At 38.9% G+C, this 19,725-nt stretch overlaps 1 protein-coding gene across 1 annotated transcript; it reads right to left on the reverse strand.

Annotated features, from left to right (window-relative positions):
- Window positions 1–44: 44 nt before the first annotated feature.
- On the reverse strand, window positions 45–19,695 carry LOC144645105 (protein FAM91A1-like). The gene is made up of 23 exons (XM_078504584.1): window positions 19,499–19,695; window positions 19,241–19,325; window positions 17,890–17,960; window positions 17,076–17,214; window positions 16,619–16,686; window positions 15,869–15,985; window positions 15,462–15,552; window positions 13,704–13,766; window positions 12,812–12,918; window positions 12,076–12,114; window positions 11,768–11,883; window positions 10,992–11,122; window positions 9,481–9,569; window positions 9,139–9,225; window positions 8,909–9,041; window positions 8,180–8,252; window positions 6,917–7,115; window positions 5,719–5,832; window positions 5,010–5,073; window positions 4,288–4,727; window positions 3,643–3,674; window positions 3,481–3,550; window positions 45–2,639 (listed from the first exon to the last, which is right to left on the reverse strand). Exons 1-23 carry the CDS (start codon window positions 19,583–19,585, stop codon window positions 2,496–2,498), a joined length of 2,559 nt encoding a protein of 852 aa, XP_078360710.1. The 5' UTR covers window positions 19,586–19,695; the 3' UTR covers window positions 45–2,495.
- Between the last annotated feature and the right edge of the window lie 30 nt (window positions 19,696–19,725).

Here is a 19,725-nt window from a genome sequence, read left to right on the forward strand (position 1 = left end):
AAGCTATACTGAACACAAACCATGAGGAGAAAGTATCTTTTTATAAAGAGTAATATTTTGCAAATGTCAAGAAGTTACACAAAAAATGACACAAAAATATAAAGGAAAGAGTCACTGATTAAATACAATAAATCCAACAATTTTATTTAATTTGTTTAAACTGAATACAACCTCTAAGTTCAAAATCGTATATTTGTTGTAGAGCGTAAAAATAAATTACTAGAATATTTACACGAATTTTCATTTGTTATAACCGCGTTTATATAATAATGTTTTATTTTATTTCGAAAAATCTTCCCCGTAAGTAAAGATAAGTGTTTGCTGTGACTGTTATACCGCAAAGTTCCAATAATATTCCCCAGGCTTATTTTTTAGAAGGTTTTCTTGGTGGGCTTATTTTCGGAGGTAGAGTTAAGCGGCCTTCACACGACAAACTATTGGCCAACTCGAGTTGGTGTGTGTGTGAATGACGCAGCAACGGCAAACAAGTTGGCCAACTGTTGGCGGCAAAATAGAACTTGTCTCTATTCTCGCCAACAGTTTGCCAACTGTTGTTGTGTCGTTCACACACACCAACTTGAGTTTGCCAACATGAGTTTGCCAAACTTAGTTTGTCGTGTGAAGGCCGCTTTAGAGCTAATTATTGGAAGAAATTTTGCGTTTCAAAAATATTTGGGTATATATTTGGAATGGATGCTGCGACTGAAAAATTTGAGGTGCGTAAAAGAATATAGCGTAATAAAACTCTTTAGACTTAGCAACATGAAACACAAAAACAAGTTCTATAGGCGTTAAACAAACATCACAGGTCTCTGTTCATAATGTAATGACATAAAATACAAGGGAGCCTCTCCAATGCATGCTTTTAATGGAAAGAAGTTAGATCTCTTTTTCAAGGCTAAACATAAATAAAAGCACATGGGCTATATTTTTTTTTTGGGGGGGGGAGGGGGGGTAAGGAAGGAAAGGGGGATTATTCTTCAATTTGATGAGAGGGCTTATTTTTGGGAAGACTAATTACTGGGGGGGGGAGCTTGATATCGGAATTTTACGGTATACAGTTAACTCTCGTTATAGCGGACACGCTCGGGGCGTCGTTTAGTGTCCGTTATAGCGGGAGGCCGTAATAGCGGGAGTCATTACCAGTCAAACCTCTTTCGCCGGGGATCTGGATTTTGTCCGTAATAGTAAGTGTTCGCAATAGCGGGGTGTCCGCAAGGCGAGAGTTGACTGTAAGTATATTGTAGTTGATATACGAAGACATTTTCCTCAAGTGACTTGGCACTACAATGGAACCTCGCCTTACGGTCGCCTCGTTATTGTGACTACTAAGAGTTCTTCGTTATGGCCGTGTGTGCTCAAAGAACAAGCGAACACGAGTGGAAAATTCACGTGTGCCTTGAGACAGCTACACTTTAAACAAAATTTGATTTTGAGACGGCATTACCGACGGCTATATAATGACGGTACATCATAATGGGTAAACATCAATACGACACGTTAATGTTATATTCTTATTTTAGAACAGACTGTCAAAGGCTCTCTTGTTTTTCAACTTAAGGCGTAAAGAAGGAATTATGCCCACATAAATATTTTTTTAGACAAAGATGAAGCCAGGTACTAATCCAAAAGCCGTAAGAGCTGATGTTTAAAACTTGAAATAACACTGCTTGAATAAAAAAAAAACCTAAACAGGGCACAAAATTTCTCCTAATACAGAAGCCAATGCTGCTTAAATTTCCAGTTCCACATCCTTGTGATATACTCAACGCTATGATATATGAAACAATTTCTGATTACGGACCTGAAGCCTGGTAAACGGCTGAAATAAAACTCGAGTGCACCGAAGATCAAAATATACTGATAGAATTAAATTTAGAGCCCCAAAGTGTCTTACTAGTGAAATAACTGCGTGAAAATGCTTTGTTTGTTTTATAAAAAAGACTAGCAACCAACTGTTCGGAATTGGCTACCACTTTAAAACATTTAGGAGCCATGTGGCTACTGGAAAAAAAGTTAATTTCGTGCCCTGCTAAACGCACCGCAAATGACAGGTTACCAAAGACTAACACTTGATAAAGATGCCGCGGCGAACTGAAATATTCTTATTAAAACGGCCCCAATATATTCGTATCATCTATTAAGCAACTTTAAAAAAATGGCCATAGAAACCACAAACTGATGTATACCAATGTACCCTTTGCAGCTAGGGACTTCAATCATTCATGCTTGACTTTCCTTTGTTCTGAATTTCATAGGGCGGAGCTTGCCCTCCAGCATGGCGGATTTTGCACCACGTGACCGTTCTCTGCAAAGGGCTAGAATCTGTGTAGATACTCTAATCAATATTAGATCTAAAAGGCCAGTTTTAATCAAGGGTTGAACCTTAACGTTGCTCCTTTTCTGAATATTCGTCCTGAACTTCACTATATCGTACAAAATTCAATAGTAATAGTGATTTAATAATATTGATTACGTCTCAACGGAAGTCTTTGTCACCTGCCGTCCCAGACCCCGAGCTCGCCGTTGTAAAAGGAGAGGTTGCGTGTTGGATAAGGGATAACTGATGCCGAGGAACCAAGGCCTTGTGGGGAGAACGAGTTCAAATCACTGGTTGATTCCTGAATGAGCGAGCCATCCTGCGAAGAGATGACAGTCAAATGAAACAAAATGGTTTTCAGTCAAGAATTATTGTTTCACCAATAGCCATTCTTGTCCTAGAGCCGCTTGTCCCTCTTAGCCTCAAGAGAATTTAAATCTAGCCAATCAAATGATTCGTAGTAAAATCCCTTACAACAAAAGGATTTAAAAACGGTTGATTTGATCTGCCAAATTCAAATTTCGCTTGTTAAAGATCTAGCCAATCAAATCATGTGTCCCAGAGCCACTTGTTCCTCGTGCCCCAGGTTCTGCCGGCTAAGAGGGACAAGCAGCTCTGGGGCAGGGGTTTCACTAAGGGCCAGCCACCAGGCAAATTGACTGGCTGTGAGTACGACTTTGCCCGGCTGTTTTAAATTCTGAACTGACTTCAGTTTACCAAAGAGGGTAGGGTCTTACTGATACTTTTATAGGTGCAAAACCCTGATGCCCACCTGCTTCCAACCATAATGAATCCCCTGCTGGGGACAAGAATGACAAATACGGTAACTCCAAATTTAAAAAGTTTCAAATGACAGATTCCAGATCCGTTTATCTTTGTGCTCATCTCCTATTGTCAAAGAGCCTGGGTCGGCCTATTTGCAGTCTCGCGTGCTTTTTCATTCCATTTCTTATTGTCCAATCAAAACTTGCGCGTGCATACGCAAGCACGCCGAAAGAATGATGTCATGTTGCTTAGTAACACCTATGACGAAAATCGCGGGCTCACACGGAATTTGCAACGAAAAAGGACTCGTTAGCTTGGGTGTTAAGTTTGAAAATTCACGAGGAGAAAGGGAGGCAATTTATTATGGGAAAATAGCAAGGCAGAAAAAATAATACCTGATGCTTAGATATAAAATCCAGTAGCCTCAGAGTAAGTTTACGGCTGGAGTGCACAAGTGAAGTTAAACTGTGAATGGAATAAAAAAGAAAAATCAAAGATCAATGACAGTTCCTTCATCTTATATTGAGTTACAGATCGAAGGTTGGCAAAAAAAATACCTGTCGTCATGACACAATCCTTTGGAAGAGATCTGCAGAAAAAATGTTCAAAACAGAAACTTTAAGCTAAGTGCTTGTACAACATACAACATGAAACCAAACAATGCAAGAGTTGTCAAGTGGTCAAAAGGTATCGAGAAGTTTGTACATTTTGTCAAAAAAACCACTTCAAAAAACCACTAGCATCGAATTCGTAAATGTTGTTGTCCAAAAATGATGTTATGACCTAAATACCTTGCTCTACAAACTAAACATTGCACTATTTCAAATACTAGCGCCTCGCGCTTCTCTATGCACTTCTCTTGTGTTCTTAAAAATTCTCCGGTGCTTAAATACCTCAACAATGCACTCGGGTACTTGAAAACGTTAGCCTAACTTTTCCAAGTTGCAATCCGTTTCCATCCAAACCATCCGCAGGCAAAGATGCTGGTTAACAGTTTCAGTGCTCTGATATAGCAATTTTATATTAAAAGGGACAATTATTTATAGGTTTCCTGCGACACAAATATAAATTTTGGCTGTTCAAAAATCTGGTTAAATCCGTGACATAGTCCCTTTAATTTTTGCTATGATCACTGACCGCCCAAACAGCATATACTACCTCCATTTATTTCTTTCGTTTTTGATAGGGGGGGTGTGCCGTACCTTTTGATACACCTGTTTACATAAGTCTCCATCAAATAAAGGCAGACCATAGCACAAGTCTAACGGCAGCCATTTGTCAGCATTTCTTTTTTCTTCATTCTCCTTCTTCTTGTCTTTACCAACCATCACCATATCATCAACAGAATTACAAGACATCGGATCCACTCCGTCCTCCTCATTTTGATCGTCGCTCGCCGAGTCCTGACTACTGTCTACGTCGTTGATGACGATAAGCGGCGACAGCGACCGAGGATCATTTATAGCGGGCGAAGGCATCCCGAAGTTTGCCGAAATGGTCCTTCGGCGTGCGTTCGCAGCTTGTTTGCTGACCGAAGGCTTTAACATCGAGATGAATCCACATGTATGTTCGAGGTCGAGACATTTCGAGAGCTGCTGAATGGCGGGGTGTGCTTCCATGTTGTCTTCGGAGAACGGCTCGCCTGTCGAGAGTTAATCGATAATTAGACGGCACCGAACATTTCCGAGGAATACCGAAGCTTATCCGAAAGAGTAAAATAACGATATTTCGAAGTAAACTTTGAAAAACAGTTACGTAAAGGGACCGGGCTGTGAAAAGTGCTTTTTTTATGGCAAGTTGTCTCGATTCAGGTGCACGAAAAACTTATAATTTAATCATGTTTAATCAAGAAAGCCGGAAAAGTTTTAAACAACCTATCTATAAACCAGTGTTCTTTTCAGTTTCCCAATTTTCCTCCACTCACCGTATTTACAGTCCAGCGGAAAAGGTACGTAGACTACATCACCCTCAGTGTGCACTCCATGAGCCTGCATATAAAAACAAACACCGTATGTACATTTAGTACACTTCTAAAGCAAATTCAACCAGAGGTGAAGGTAAAAAGACAAAACATGAAAACACACAAATGGATTTGGGTGGAACAACGTTAATATGAATTATGAGCGTCAAACACTTCCTAAGCGATCAAAAGCAACAACCATCTTCAAAGTTGTAATCACATATTTATTTGGTTCCCCACGTAGCATTTCTAAAACGCGCTTTAACCAATCACAACGAAAATTCTGACTTTTGGCCAATCAGGTAAATGACCCACACCAATCGTAGTTTGGCTCACTCCATTTCCCCGCGCTTACAACCTGTTGCAAATGTTTCTTTTCCCGCGCTTTCAAACAGATGTAAGCGTTTGCATTTCCCGCCCTTATCACCAGTTGCATGCATTTGCTTTTCCCGCGCTTACCACCAGTCGCATGCCTTTGTTTTTATCGCGCTAACCAGGGCGCTAACCATCGGTTGCAAGCTTCAGTTGTTTTGCTTCGAGTTGTGATTAACTTATTAAATCAGTTGATTGTCGTCGTAGTGATAACTCCGTACGTTGTGCTCTCCCCTCTTGGCTTCGGGTTGTTGGGAAACCCGCGCCAAATCTTGAATATCCTCTTACAGTGTGGACTCACCTGAACCAAAACCGCAGAATGAGACAGCGCGTCATTTAGCGCCAGTAAAACGTTTGACACTGGAACAATTCCTGGATCGTGACCCCACGTTGTGATCATCAATCTTTCATAATCCTAAAGAAAATAAAAAGAAAAGAACTACCTTTAGTGCCTGAACTCTGCGAGTCCAACCAGTTTACACTTGATCACAGTAGGATCAAAGTAAAGGAAACTGAAAAATCCCGTCGTACACGGGGATTGACAAAGCTCGCAGTTTTTTTTAAGAGAGAGTGACGTTGTTAGAGCCTTCAAGTTACAAAGGTTCTGAGTGGTTGCTTATGTTCTTTTCGTTGTAGAGGTTTAGGGTAGTGTCTCTTCACCATGGACCCCGCAGAACCAGCAGAGACTACGCTAGTAACTTGGGAAATGCTTAGAGCCCGTTGCCATTTTGTACGTTACTGGTCAAGGGGGGGGGGGGGGAGGGAAGGATAGGAAGAGGATAAGGGAAGGGAGGATGACAACCACTTTCGTGACATTGGGAAAATAAAGTCAACTTAAAGGAGCGATGTCACAGTGTAGTAAGTCATTTTTCTGATTCCTTTCAAATTGAAGGAAACCTCAAAATAATAGTTTTCTAACATAGAAAAACAACAAACGACGGAGTAATAAAAAGGCAAAAATAACCAAGAATGGTTTTGACTGATAAAAATTAAGACAAATTTTGAACGACAAATTTGAAAAACTTGTGTTGTCCGTGACGTAGCTCCTTTAACAAAACCAGCAGCAACTACGCTAAAAAGCTGAGAAATTATAAAAAACCCTTTTATTTTTTTTGTATACAACTGGTCGTGGGGGAGGGGAGGGAGAGGAAAGATAGGAAGGGGATAAAGAGGGGACAAGAGAATGACAACCATTCTAGAGCCATTGGGAAAATGAAGAAAGCTTTCGCAATAGGCCATTTCCGAGTTACCCTATGTCTCTGTTTCAAAACGAGTCTACGTGCGAAACCATTCATTTGATAATAAAATTCACCTACAGGTCCATTTTCATGCAAATCAAACTCATTTTCATATGATGGTTTCGCACGTAGACTCGTTTTAAAACAGAGGCAAAGGGTAACTCGGAAATGGCCTATTCTCAAGTAACTCAAGTAACTGACTTCGCTCCAATCATTTCAGTAAGCAACGCAACATTTTTTTTTCTCTATAACAACTGTTACCTCGAACATCTTGGGTAACCATCTCAGCCGTGTACCCTTGACTAAAAGAAGTGAAGGCGGACCACTTTTCACGTGGTCATATATGAAGAGTTTAAACCACACTGAGTTGACCTCGGGTACCGCTGGGCCAAAGTGCGGCGGGCAACAGCTCGTCACGGGTCGAATCTCGTTACTAAGAGGCGCCATGGATACTAGTAAACTGAAAAGTGAAGAGCACTGACAATTGTTATTAGTTCATCACTAAATTTTCTCCGATTCTGATTGGTTTAAATTGATCAAGTGACGCGATAGTGTTCATCCGCAAAGAGACACTATCAGCCCATTGTACCCGTCGGAGAAAATGCCCTGATTAATAGTACTCGTTCGTGAAAATGTTTTGTAAACAAGCGGGCCTACAGACAAAAAAATGCATGTGGGTGAGATGGTCGTTTTGAATGGGTGCGTGGTAGTGGCAAACAATAAAGACGATAGAGTGTTTTTTTAGCCACAGAACTGTCGGTCTGATAGTTGCTTCTTGGAAATCTGATGTTCTTAAAAAGACCATCAAATCAGTTCCGCGGGGCAACTATCAGCCGATGGTTCCTCGACAATATATCTCTATTGTATAAATTGGGCTAATAATACCTTTTATTTAGACACGATAAATTTACAGCATAGCTGATGTGGTCGTGTATACACTAGGTAACGCTTCATGTCGCGATTCTTGTCGCGATCGTTCTTAATTACGAGCTTCAACAATGACAAACAGTTATTTTATGATGGCCTTTCGTTCATACAGGTAATTTCCGATTTTTCAAAACAACGTAGTAGAAAATTGTCAAACCTCTACCTGTGTAATTATTTAATTTCTTTCTGTTCCTTACCCGTGATGCAGGTTTGTTATTTCAGGTTTTTTGGCCACAATTAGTTGGGTCTCTTAATTTTTGTATCCTTAAGTTGTTACATTGTAAAGGCCTGGCCAAACAGAGACGCAAGCGGACGCAAATTTTTTCTGTGCACTTGCCTTGGCTTCTGATGACTTGCATTCAGTTGGGTTGAAATCAAATTTGCAGACGAGTCAATGCAAGTTTTTCACATTGGCCATCCAACGCAAGTTAACGCAAACTTTGATGTTAACTTCAAGTACTAAATTGCAGCGCGCGCAGTAGCATTGAAATAGCTTTTTGCAACTTGAGTGTTTGGACAGCCAACGCAAGTCTGTACGCAAATTCAACGCGTTACCATTTGAATGATATCCAAATGTTATTTTGTCGCCTCGGTTACCTGTAGTTTTTCTGTAACACTCTACCACAAGCAGCAGAATCTAAACTGTTAAGACTTTCACACCGTAACAGATCTGCAAAGAAAGCAAAATACTTTCACTAATAGAAAAATACGTTTAGTTACACACTTGCTATTGCAAAACTTATATAAAGGGGGCTTATGGAAACGTCTTTAACAGACAGCTTATAAATCGCCGGTTATACTACTTCTAGCCAATAAATTCTGATTTCTCCTGTGTTTCATTTTATTCCACTCGGTCCAATTATCATCAGTGGCATCCAACAGACCGTTTCCGGCGGTGAATACTGTTCAGAAGAAAACTAGTGTTTTCTTTAGCTCAAACTTTCGTGATATGGGGAAAGTAATGCCTGTTGTTTTCGGAGTGATAAAAATGTCGTTTTGGGTACGAAAAAAGGCCAGCTATGACTTTCGAAGGGCAACAGCGGCTTGTATAATCGGGTAACAATATTTCGTTCCCTCAAATTTTCTGAAGTTTGATTATCCATCTAGCATTTTTCTCAGTGTTTAAAAAATAGCCTTAAAATTGCACAAAAAGGACACTAATAACGTAAAAACGGCGTTCCGACACCTATAGTAATTTTTTTCCCGTTGGGTGCCCCTGTAATATGAACCCTAACCCTAACCCTACTATGATGCGTGGGTATCCAAGAGTTTTTACATCTTACAAAAAGAGGCTCAGAAACAAGATCATTCTGCTGCATCACTCACCTAAGCCCTTAGCAGGTACTTGATCAGGTTCCACGCCAAGGTTCCTGTTGTATCTTAAGAACAAGATCGTGTCCCTAAGTGTTATGGCATGGTCGAAATATCTTTGTGCTTCGCCTTCTGCCACGCTGTCCACCTGTGAATAAACAGTAACAAAATTACACGTGTAGTTTGTTTACTATCAACACAGAAGTCCGAAAGGTTTCTAAACGAGTGTTGTATTCAAAACTTGCCTTTTCAAGCTCTCCAAGAAAGCTGTCCAAAGATTCATCTGTGAGCTTTCCAACTTCAAACATTGTGACCGCATGGCTCTTTAAACCCTATATCAAAGATTAAATGATTGTGTAACTTCCTCTACTAGTCGTTGTAGTCTCCTTCGCAGCCGCTATTAAGGATGTCACGCAATGCTCCCCGCAGCGTTGCGTGACATAACAAATAGCGGCTGCGAAGGAGACTACTACTAGTCTAGAGTGATTTCCAAACACGAAAGCAACCACAGTGGTCAATCACGGCAATGCAAACAAAATGATAAACAAACGAGAAACAAAGCAAATGCCGCTAGAAAGATTTCTCACCGGTGACAAGTTGCCCATCATAAGAAATGCTGTCAGTGTAGAGTCAAATAGAAAAGCAATTCTCTTAGAATTCCCTCCTGAAGAGTTTTCTGTCGTAAGAAAAAAAAAACGGAAACAAGTTAGACAAACTCAATATCTACAATCGCGGCCAAAACATGTTGAGATTATAGCTTATTCACTGTCAAACTTTCAGTTTTACTTATTTTAAGACCTATAAATCATGTGAAAATCATGCCCCAGTAAGCACCCCACTTCCAACCCGCCCCCTTCCCTAACCCAATGTTGGCTCTTTGTTACTAGAAATGTTTGTACACAAAAACCCATCATAAACAACATAAATTTGCTTGGAGGGGGGAGGGGAAGAAGAGGTTTGAAATATGTTTCCTTGGTTAACGAGATATAAAACAAGAACTACAAGCAGTTTATAATCGTGCGGGTAATGTTTGACCACCTGACCTCTTTCAGTGCTTTGGCTTAAAGGCATGGCGCCGCACAGTAAAATCTTTAGAAAAGCAGTCACTTGAGAAACACACAAGTCGTGTTTGCGTTAGTCACGGAGTGAACGTGACATGAATTTCCTTTACCACATCATCTTTTGCTTTTTAAAACCACATGCCTAGCCGGAAAAATGCCTGCTTACGCATGCAAATATTTATTTTGTTCCGAATGTTCAATAAAATAAACCCAAACCAGTTCATTTAAAAGAAAGCCAAATCACGTCAAAATAAAGAGTAGACTAAGGCCATCCCATTGTGTTTCTCCGTTGAGCGTCTTTCGACAAGCTTTTGGTAATTCCCCTGGCACGATGACGTGTATCCCGTGCTTTGACACATTCTTGCTGAGCTTGCAACTTACGTTTCGATTCTCAAAATACCGTAAACTCGATCAAAACAAAAATTGGGATATCCAGAAAATAAGTCGTCGTTTTGCAATATTTAACACATTCCGGGTAAATTGTACGACTTGTACTCGCTCCGAGCCAAACGCTTGAGTAACACAACAATAAATATTTCACACAAACAGAGCGCAGAGTATTCAAACAGAAAATAGGTGAATGATTATTTATAGCTACAAGTGAGAGATCGCGTGACATGGGTCTGACGTAGTGGTAGTTTTAAATAGCTTGGACATGTCCAAGCGGTCTTTGTTTTCGCTATGTGATTATATTCAACCCTCTCTTCTTGTAAAATATGGAATGGAACAAAATTATACATTTCAGAGAGCAGAGTGTTCATGTTAAACGCGAGTGATCGGCTGATTGCTATTAAATATTATATCTTGCGTGACTGTTACAGAAGAGCCGGCTGGGCCGCGTGGGTCTGGATCGATTTACCGACAAAACAAAAAAATCTGACACAGATTATGAATCGGGCCCAGGCCCCGCCCGATTAATTAGAGTATATGTCTCAACAGTTGTGGCCGAGATTGTGACCCAACAACAACCACTGCACCATCTGCCACTGTCAAAGGCTCTGCTCTCATTGTAAGATAGAGTTAAATGTTATTTCTACCTGATGTGGGCAATTCCCCATTTGTTTCTTGAGTATCATTTGGTGAAGTGTCCAATGCGGAAGCCACTGAATTGGTCTTCTCAGGGAGATTGTTAAGGTCAAGGGTCAACAGATTGTCTCTGCTTCCATATCTAGCATAAAAAAAACAAATCAAAATATGCTAATACAGTAGAACCCTGATAACTCAAACTCCGAAGGGAAACGAAAAACAGTTCGAGTTGGCAGGCTTTTGAGTTATCGGGGTCAATTAAAAATTTAATTTGCCAAGTTAATGTAATTGACCATTTACTGATTTTTCAGCACTTCAGTACACAGTACAGTACAAATTGATTTTAACTCGTCAGAAACTCTTACACGATCATATTAAGAGTGAAAACTGGCTTTCAAATACGGGATCTTTTCGTTGCTCTAATCAGTGGGCAACCGTGGCGAGTTGCAAAAACAAGAATTTGAGTTATCAGGGTAAATTTGACCCAAATTTTGATCAAGGGAAATTAATTATAGTTCGAGTTATCCGAGTAAAAATCAGAAAAATGACTGGAAAGTGGGGTAAAATCCAAGGGAGTTGGAAGTTGGTTTGAGTTAGCGGGGGTGTTCAAGTAATCCGAGTTTCAGTTATAATAATAATATTAATAATAACAACTTTATTTAAACACGGTAAAAAAGTTTAAAGCTAAAAGCTGTAGATGCTAATATGAAAAGTATGCTAGAAAAACAAAAAGGGCTATGGGGACAAGAAAGTTTGCACATTATTTCAATAATATTATCAAAATTACCTTTTCATTGCCACACTGTTGACTTTCTCTGTCCAGGAGTGGTGTAATTTCGTCTCATCCATTTCCTCACCCTTCTTGTGCGCGAATCCCAGTCGAATATAAACTGACACAGCATTCTGCAGCAAAAGTCAAGTTTTAAAATGCCGCAAGTTAAAAACTCTTCTCACAAGAAACTAATCCATTCTAGGGATTCTGTGTAGCATGTGCATCGTTTTGGAAATGTTTACATATGCAATAACTGTAAAACAATGTATCACACAAAAGTAATCACTATATAATAGCATCTATTTCAAGGAGGGAAATCGTACCTTAACTAACTGTAAATCAATCTGTAAAACATTTGCTAACTGCAAAGTGAAACAAATAAAAGAAATAACATTACTTTTAGTGAACTAAAATCTCTAAATCAATGCTATCAGTTTTGTTATTCTTCAAGAAAAAAATACCACCAGCATGCAATCAAAAGGAAAATATGACCAACACCCCCTCCACACCAATGGCTTTGTTTCTTCCTGATATGCATTTAAAACTATAACAGCACAAAATGTTAGGTAAGGCAAAGTCTGTGTTCAAGCCTAGTGGCCCATCAAGCTGGAGCTTATCCCAGTTTCAGAGGCATTAAGCGACTAGAAGTGTTTCTACTCCCCCTAGATGGGATGCTAGTCCATTGCAGCGTTACCCCCAGCATTAAAGTCGCCGTTATCCATTTATACACCTAGGTGGAGAGGGGCACTGTGAGAGTAAAGTGTCTTGCCCAAGAACACAAAACAGTGACCCCAGCCAAGGCTCGAACCCGAACTGCTCAATCCAGAGCCCAGCATGCTAACCATTAGGCCACTGCGCCTCACAAGGGCACATACCGGTAATTTTAAAAAAATTCTTTACAACCTTTAACCTATGACCTCAAAATGCTGATTCGTTGTAGTTTCAATCAGTTCTATTTAAAAATGATAGTTTCATATGCTACATCTTGATTAAACTTTTTTTTAGTTAACGACCTTAAGGTGTAGATGATACTGCTTCACAATGTTTTAGTGAACAAACCTCTGCTATGTTAGTGTGCTCATCTATTGAAACAAATATCTTGTACATCAGAACTTCAAAATAATCACCCAATACTCTGTTCATTACAAAATTCTCTAAAGGGGGAACTGCAAAGGAAGAAAAGCAATAATGAATGTTCAGTGTGTTACTGAAGTGCATAGCTATCTTTCTACTTGCATCTTTCAACATCATCTTGCAATGTGCTGTTTGAAATAAGCCAATCAAAACAAACTATACTGGTGTTGGCTTCATGCAAATGAGCCTACAAGTTTAAAAGGTTATGCTAGTGGGCTGCAATTGAGAGATTTTGATCCATCTTGTTTGTTTGGCACGTCATAAGATGGATGTTGATAGAAAGCCGCCACGCATGTAACACTGAAAGCAGGTGTAAAGATGATAATACATTTCTCTCTTTGTTGGTTCTGAGGATTTTAAGGTACATATGAATATCCCTAGTTGATGATTTTCTATACTTACATCACGTGACTGGGTGACAATGTACTGGCAAGGAAAGAGAGACATTTACCTGACGATTAACATACTCAGTTCATAAATGGGAACTTAAGGTTATTTCTTGTGTTATTGCATTGCACATCCTTACTAAGCATACCGGTAACTTCTCACATGATTAGCACGCACACATTAATAATTGGTGGACAGACAGACAATCATGCTACTAGCAAAGTTTTTTAGCTTGATGATTCTTAAGTGTGGGGCTCCACTCACACGCATCTTCAGCAAGCATGGGAGCTCCTCTATTACTGATCAAATAACTCCACAATGACAACAGTAATGTCACAATTATAATAATTTATTGTCTTAGTGTTCCTGACAATAAATTATTGGACATAAATTTCCCTGTAAGTGTATTTCTAACTACATAATCTCTTACCAACTATGTAGTCATCGTCAGCAATTGGGACATCTATGTAGATAAGACCCTTTGTGTATAAACCTATCAAAAAAAGGTTTACATAATAAATTCTAAGATAAACAGCAAAGAACACACAATACATGAGTGTCTCAATAATACAGGGCAAAGTGAGGTCCATACAGAAAAGACAGAAGGCCATTATTTTCCCAATATTGTCCCAAGAAAGCTTGGTCAATAAGAGATTCCTTACACAACTGAGCTCCCACTATAGCGGACACCCTTGGGACCGCAATTTTGGTGTCCGCAATAAAGAAAGTCTGTAGTCGCAGGAGTTATTTTCAGTAGTACTTATTCACCGGGACTTCAACTCCTGTCTGTAATAACGGGGTGTCTGTATAGGGCTCGAGACTAACGGTAGCCAACTAGCCAAAGGCCAGTAAAAATGCAGTTTTGGCTAGTAGGTTTTGGCCTTTCACTAGCCGAAATGGCTAGTGAAAAAATCAGGCATTAGTGGCAAGAAACCGCATTTATTAAAATTGTCTTTCAGAGAATATAACTAACAAGTAGACTGTTGACATTATAGAATGTGAACCTTTAAACAAAATTCTAGTTGACAAAAACGCATGTACATGACTGTACAATTTTTATAGTAAAGAACAAACTCGTCAAAGCCCAATTTTTTAAGGGAAAAAAAACGTGAAGATTTAAGGAACATTTTACGGTTAAAGGTTTCAACATTATCGCACATTTTTTCACCCTCCCCCTTAAAAGGAGAACTATGCTTAAAAATTGTGGCTAGTAGAAAATCAGTTTTGGCTAGTGAAATCAAAGCTGTCACTAGCCACTTGGCTAGTTAGCAAAAAAGTTAGTCTCGAGCCCTGCTGTAATAGGGAGGTGTCCGCAAGGTGGGAGTTGACTGTGTATACTAAGTGAAAAGTGGAACAGATGAAAAGACTTGACATATTCTTCCCAATGATCCACAGGGTGTCAGTTAGGAAATAATTACCTAATGTTGTTAGAGTGATTTCATTTGACCTGCGAAACAATATCTACCAGTTTGTATGCAATAGTCAAAAGTAAACAGAAGAAAACAATGGAATTAGTGTCTAATAGTATCTAAAAGTGTAATAACTAAAAATGTTCGGGTTTCACGGGTTAACTGAAATCACTCTAACAAACTAATATAAAGTATGAGAGGGTTCGTCATGCAGTTAAAGTTTATTTTTTTAACTTTTGTATGCCACTACAATGCAAAAATTCCTGGTGGATCATGTGGGACAATACCTGGGGTCCAAAATATTGGACTGGTAAATGGAGCAATCTGAGTGGTTGATTTTAATTATTGGCCTTCTAACTACCTTAGTTGTGAAATAAGATGTGGTTAAATGTAATTTAAGCTAAACGCGAAACAATGCTGGTCAGCAGCCTACCCATGTTTTGGTCATGCGTAGTGGGAGGGGGGTCTGCTGGGGGTCGCGTGGTTTTACAGCTCGGCTTCTGAGGTCAGCTCATTTTCACGTGCACTTTTGCAGTTCGACTGTGTTTGGCGACTTCTCCCTGCCCTCCCTCCCTCTCTGGTAAGTATGAGATAAGTATCATGGTTCCACTGTGTATGCAGTGTGACGGTGCCTGGTTGGGTTGTCATGGTTACCCTACGCGTTCGGCTTTTGTGCTCGAGGGTCCACTATCTTTCCAGGCACCTTCCCCAAGCTCATCTATTGTTGATGAGTTTAACAGACATTAATGAAAATTGCTCAACTGACAAGTTCCTTTTACCTTGCACAACTTTCAGGTCCATCACCCCAGCTCGTACAGGGCCTTTGTCAATAACGGAATCAATAGCCTGATGCTCGGCATTTGAACACATCTAGTAAATAAAGATTATCACAAATCATCAGTTTCAAGAGAGTTGTCAACACTATATTTCTTTTTTAAATGTCCTAACAAAATTGAAATGAGCCCCACATCTCTAATAACTCCCCTTCCCCCTCACTCAAATGCTCCTAAAAAAATAAGCCCCACCCCCTCCCTGGGCTTAATAGCTTTAATTTGCTGTATGTGCAAAAATTTAGTATGGCTCTAGGTTTCTACAGCATCAAGTGACTCTGAGTTTTGCTAAGCATTATCATTAACAGCATTTACATCCTCTCTAGCACCCATTTTCTCCTTCCCTTGCACCTTACCCTGATATCATCCTCTGTTACATAGCCAATCTGCACAATCCACCAAGGTTCCAAAACCTTCAACATTGCAGGTTTGGTGGGCAGTAGATCTCTTACAGGCTTCTTTCTGAAGAATTTCTGAAACAAAACATGGTTACTGTCAACAAAAAACAAACTCAACAAACAAACGTTTCTCAACAAACAAACATATCTTTACCCTTTCAGCACCAAGCTCTACATACTAGTTCTCCTTATTGAACAATTATTTTAATGCTAGTTCTGAAAATTTGGTGGTACATTCATCATGGCAATTCACTGTAAGTTGATAATATTAATTTTGTGTGGAAGTGCAGTTTTGAGTGGAATTCCAGTTTTGACAGTCTTGATGGCAGTCCATTTTTGAATGGAAGTGCAGTTTTGTGTGGAAGTGCAGTTTTGCGTGGAAGTCCAGTTTTGGCAGTTTTAAGTGGAAGTGCAGTTTTGAATAGATGTCCAGTTCGCATGGAAGTCCAGATTTAAATGGAAGAGTTTTGGTGTAGAATTAGATGCCGTGTGTTGATTTGAATGAAAGCTGAACTAATCAATCCAAAGTAAAAAGCCTAACAACGGGAGGATTTTTTTAAAGAACAGTACTTGCCAAATGATGGGGACTATCAGGAAGTATGTTTGTTCCCATGAAACACAAATCAATGCTCTTTAGTATTGGTTAATTTAAAGTAAATTTTCAGAAAAACCTACCGGTAAATTTATTTGGTGTAATCAGTTGCTTACCTTGGATGATCGACACTGGTTCATCAGTTCAATATACTGATTTCTACCAATTGCCAACAGCCGTAGACCTGCATATTTAATAAAAAAAATATTTTTTATAAATTATACTGATAAAATATCTGCACCCCCAAGGCTAAAAAACCTACATCAAGCCTCTCAAAGGACTACAGTGACAAATCTGCAAATAAGTTTGAAATCATTTTCACCTTAAATTCAGTTTCTACTACAACACGTCTTAACCCTTTAAGATCCAACAGTGACCAACATCACATTTCTCCTCACAATATAAATACTAAACCAAGAGAAGATGTTATGAGAATTAATAAAATAATCATCAAACTAGGGAAATTGCTTTGAACTTTTAACATATTCTCCCAACAATGCTATAAGAAAATGTATGGAGACGAGACAGGAGAATTTGTATGTGGATATTGAGGCTAATAGGGTTAACACTCACAATCAGCTGCAGTGAAGTTTGGCAGTGAGTCATAACTCCTCTCATTTGACATAATGCTTTCCATGATGCTACAGTAGTAAGAGAACGGAGTGATCCTCAAGCCCTTGACTATCACATCCGACAGGTGGTATGGAAAAAGCTGTGGAGTAAAAAATAAAATGCTGACATTTAATTTAATAAGGGCTACAAAGAACATTAATTTTAAGGTCATTCCAGTGAAACAGAACCTGCAACTTGCTATGTTTTTGTCAATCTTTTTCTAATACTAGGAAACTACCATATGTCATTTAACAATTTTGTTTTCTTGTTTCAGTCTACACTCTTTTTAATCCCTGCTTGTTACTACCGTTGCTTGCATCTAAGCCTGAACACGTGCTGCCGAAACATGATCTACCCGTAATTGGGTATTAAAATGGCATGATTGGTCGTCAAATGTTTGAAGTAAGGCAGACAGTAATGTATACTTTCGCACTCAAAATGCTCACCATTAACACTGAGTACGGGCGAAACTTTATACTAGAAGTGATTCAAGTGAGCCTGCGTATGCATATCGACACAGATAAGGATCAATTTCTTGAAAGACTTCTATATCCAATCTTTCCGCCATTTCAAAACCGGTATGAGTTTAACTTTCAGTGCGAAAGTTGCTAATACGGTCTGCCAAACTTCAAACCTTTGATGAACAATCATGCCATGTTTAATGAATATCCAAATAGATCATGTTTTGGTAGTACATTAGTTCTCTTTTAGATGCAAGCAACAGTATTATTCTTTAAATAAATGATAATTTACTACATGTAATTATCATTCTCACCATGAGATGTTGTTTACTGTACTGCAGTAAGTCTTCATAGTACTTTCTTTCATCTCTTCTCACTTGTCGCACTGATGAAATAGAAATATAATATATTACATTCCCCCTTTAAGTAACGAGAAATTAGAAAACTGTCTCCAAAACTAGGATCAAGAAGTGTCCTCATTTACATCCGTTTTCAGTGTTAGGTGCAAAGCTATCTTTCTACATCCATCTTTCGACATTGTCTTTTGACATCATCCTTTAACGTGCTGTTAGAAATGAGCCAATCAAAACCAATGCATGCCAGTGTTGGTTTCATGCATATAAGCCCACAAGTTCAGAAGGTCATGCTAGTGGACTGTGATTGGCAGATTTCGATCCGTCTTGTTTGTTAAGCACGTCGAAAGATGGACATCGATAGAAAGCTGCTATGCACGTAACACTGAAAGCAAGTGTAAACAAAATAAAAAGTGGATCAATGACCATTTCTTTTTCGTTTGTTTTTCATTACTGGCACCTTTCATGATTTTTTAACTGTTTCTGCGTGTACCAAACTGCTTACCCTGTGTTTTTGGTGTTATTATGAGAGGATTGAACTGTCGAGAACTGAAAGAAATTGATCAACAAAACAAAGAAAAACACCCTGTGGGACATTTAAGTCTGTGACATGCATCTAGGAATGAAACCAAATCAGCATTCAACTTTTGAATCAAGTTGCTATATGAATATTGAACAGTTCATTTCAAGAATGGAACATTGATTGAAAGACGAATAAAATCAAATTTCCATTAATGGATCAATTTCTTCCTTATCTTTAGAAAAAGACTGTTCACTTTCACTTTCTTAGTCCTTGGTGAAAAAAAAGTTGACCACAGTTGGCACTGGTCCAAAGTGTCTTTGAGGCAATTGACTGAAAACTCCATAGGATAGGGAAAATAAATAATTTGGTGGCACTGTTAGTGTGTATTTGTTAACAAAACTTGGCTTTTTGTTTTGTTTTAATACAAAACCCTATTTATAAGCACAAAAAATAGATTTGAACATTTGACACCTAGATGACCATCACTTGTTAACTTTTAACCTGATCATTCACACCTTGATGCTTTAACAATGCATACGATAAATAATTTAGCGTTTTATAGCTTACATTAACATAATATTATAAACCTGATGAAACATGATTCCGTCTTCACGTGAGATTATTAAATTAAAAGCATTTTAACCGAGTATCTTATTTATACAGGGCCAAATATTGTCAACCCAACGGATACAAATTATAATAATATGTGTTTCGTTTTCGAAATTTATAAGGAAATTAAAAAGAACGCACGGTATGAGTTTTTAAGTAAAATTCTTTTTACACACTCACCTATATTTCCACGATATCTCAGTTGATTCCGGACACTGTAATCGAAGACACATTTTTCCCACTCTTTCTGGCTGTTAAACAACGACTAAGGGAAACAAAAAGCCAAACAAGTATACGGACGTTATTATTAAAGAAAAGAAATTTTCAAAGCGATAAAATCAAGCAGAAGGACAAAGCTAAAGCATCAATGCATCAAAATTTAGAATCAACCATTCACTCCATGAGTCGATTATGTACGGAAGTCGTACAAGTGTCTACCTGTTTGATGTTCGTCGGAAGTTTGGACCACGGATAGTTATGAAGAATATGGAACTCAAGGTCTGCACTTATCGTAGATCTAGCCATTTAGTCATCTAAAAATGCCCCAAAATAGCGAAGTCTGAGACAAATTTCTCGACCTTCCATCGTCAAGTTTTACTTCCCTTGCTGTAGACTAATGAGGTTAGCCGCTGACGGGTTCTTGCATGGTGGGCTCGTAACTTCAA

This window comes from Oculina patagonica, chromosome 3, assembly GCF_052425735.1.
Source record: "Oculina patagonica isolate OP01 chromosome 3, crgOcupat, whole genome shotgun sequence".
In the NCBI taxonomy this organism is placed as follows: Eukaryota; Metazoa; Cnidaria; class Anthozoa; order Scleractinia; family Oculinidae; genus Oculina; species Oculina patagonica.

What these genes read in the sequence shown, in the direction of transcription:
- LOC144645105 (XM_078504584.1), bottom strand. Translation starts at nt 19,585, where the DNA reads ATGGCTAGATCTACGATAAGTGCAGACCTTGAGTTCCATATTCTTCAT. An exon ending in TGACGATGACTACATAGTTG is followed by an intron (nt 12,919 to 13,703) that starts GTAAGAGATTAT and finishes CTTCCTTTGCAG; the next exon opens with TTCCCCCTTTAGAGAATTTT. An exon ending in GTAAACAGGTGTATCAAAAG is followed by an intron (nt 3,675 to 4,287) that starts GTACGGCACACC and finishes TTTTTTCTGCAG; the next exon opens with ATCTCTTCCAAAGGATTGTG.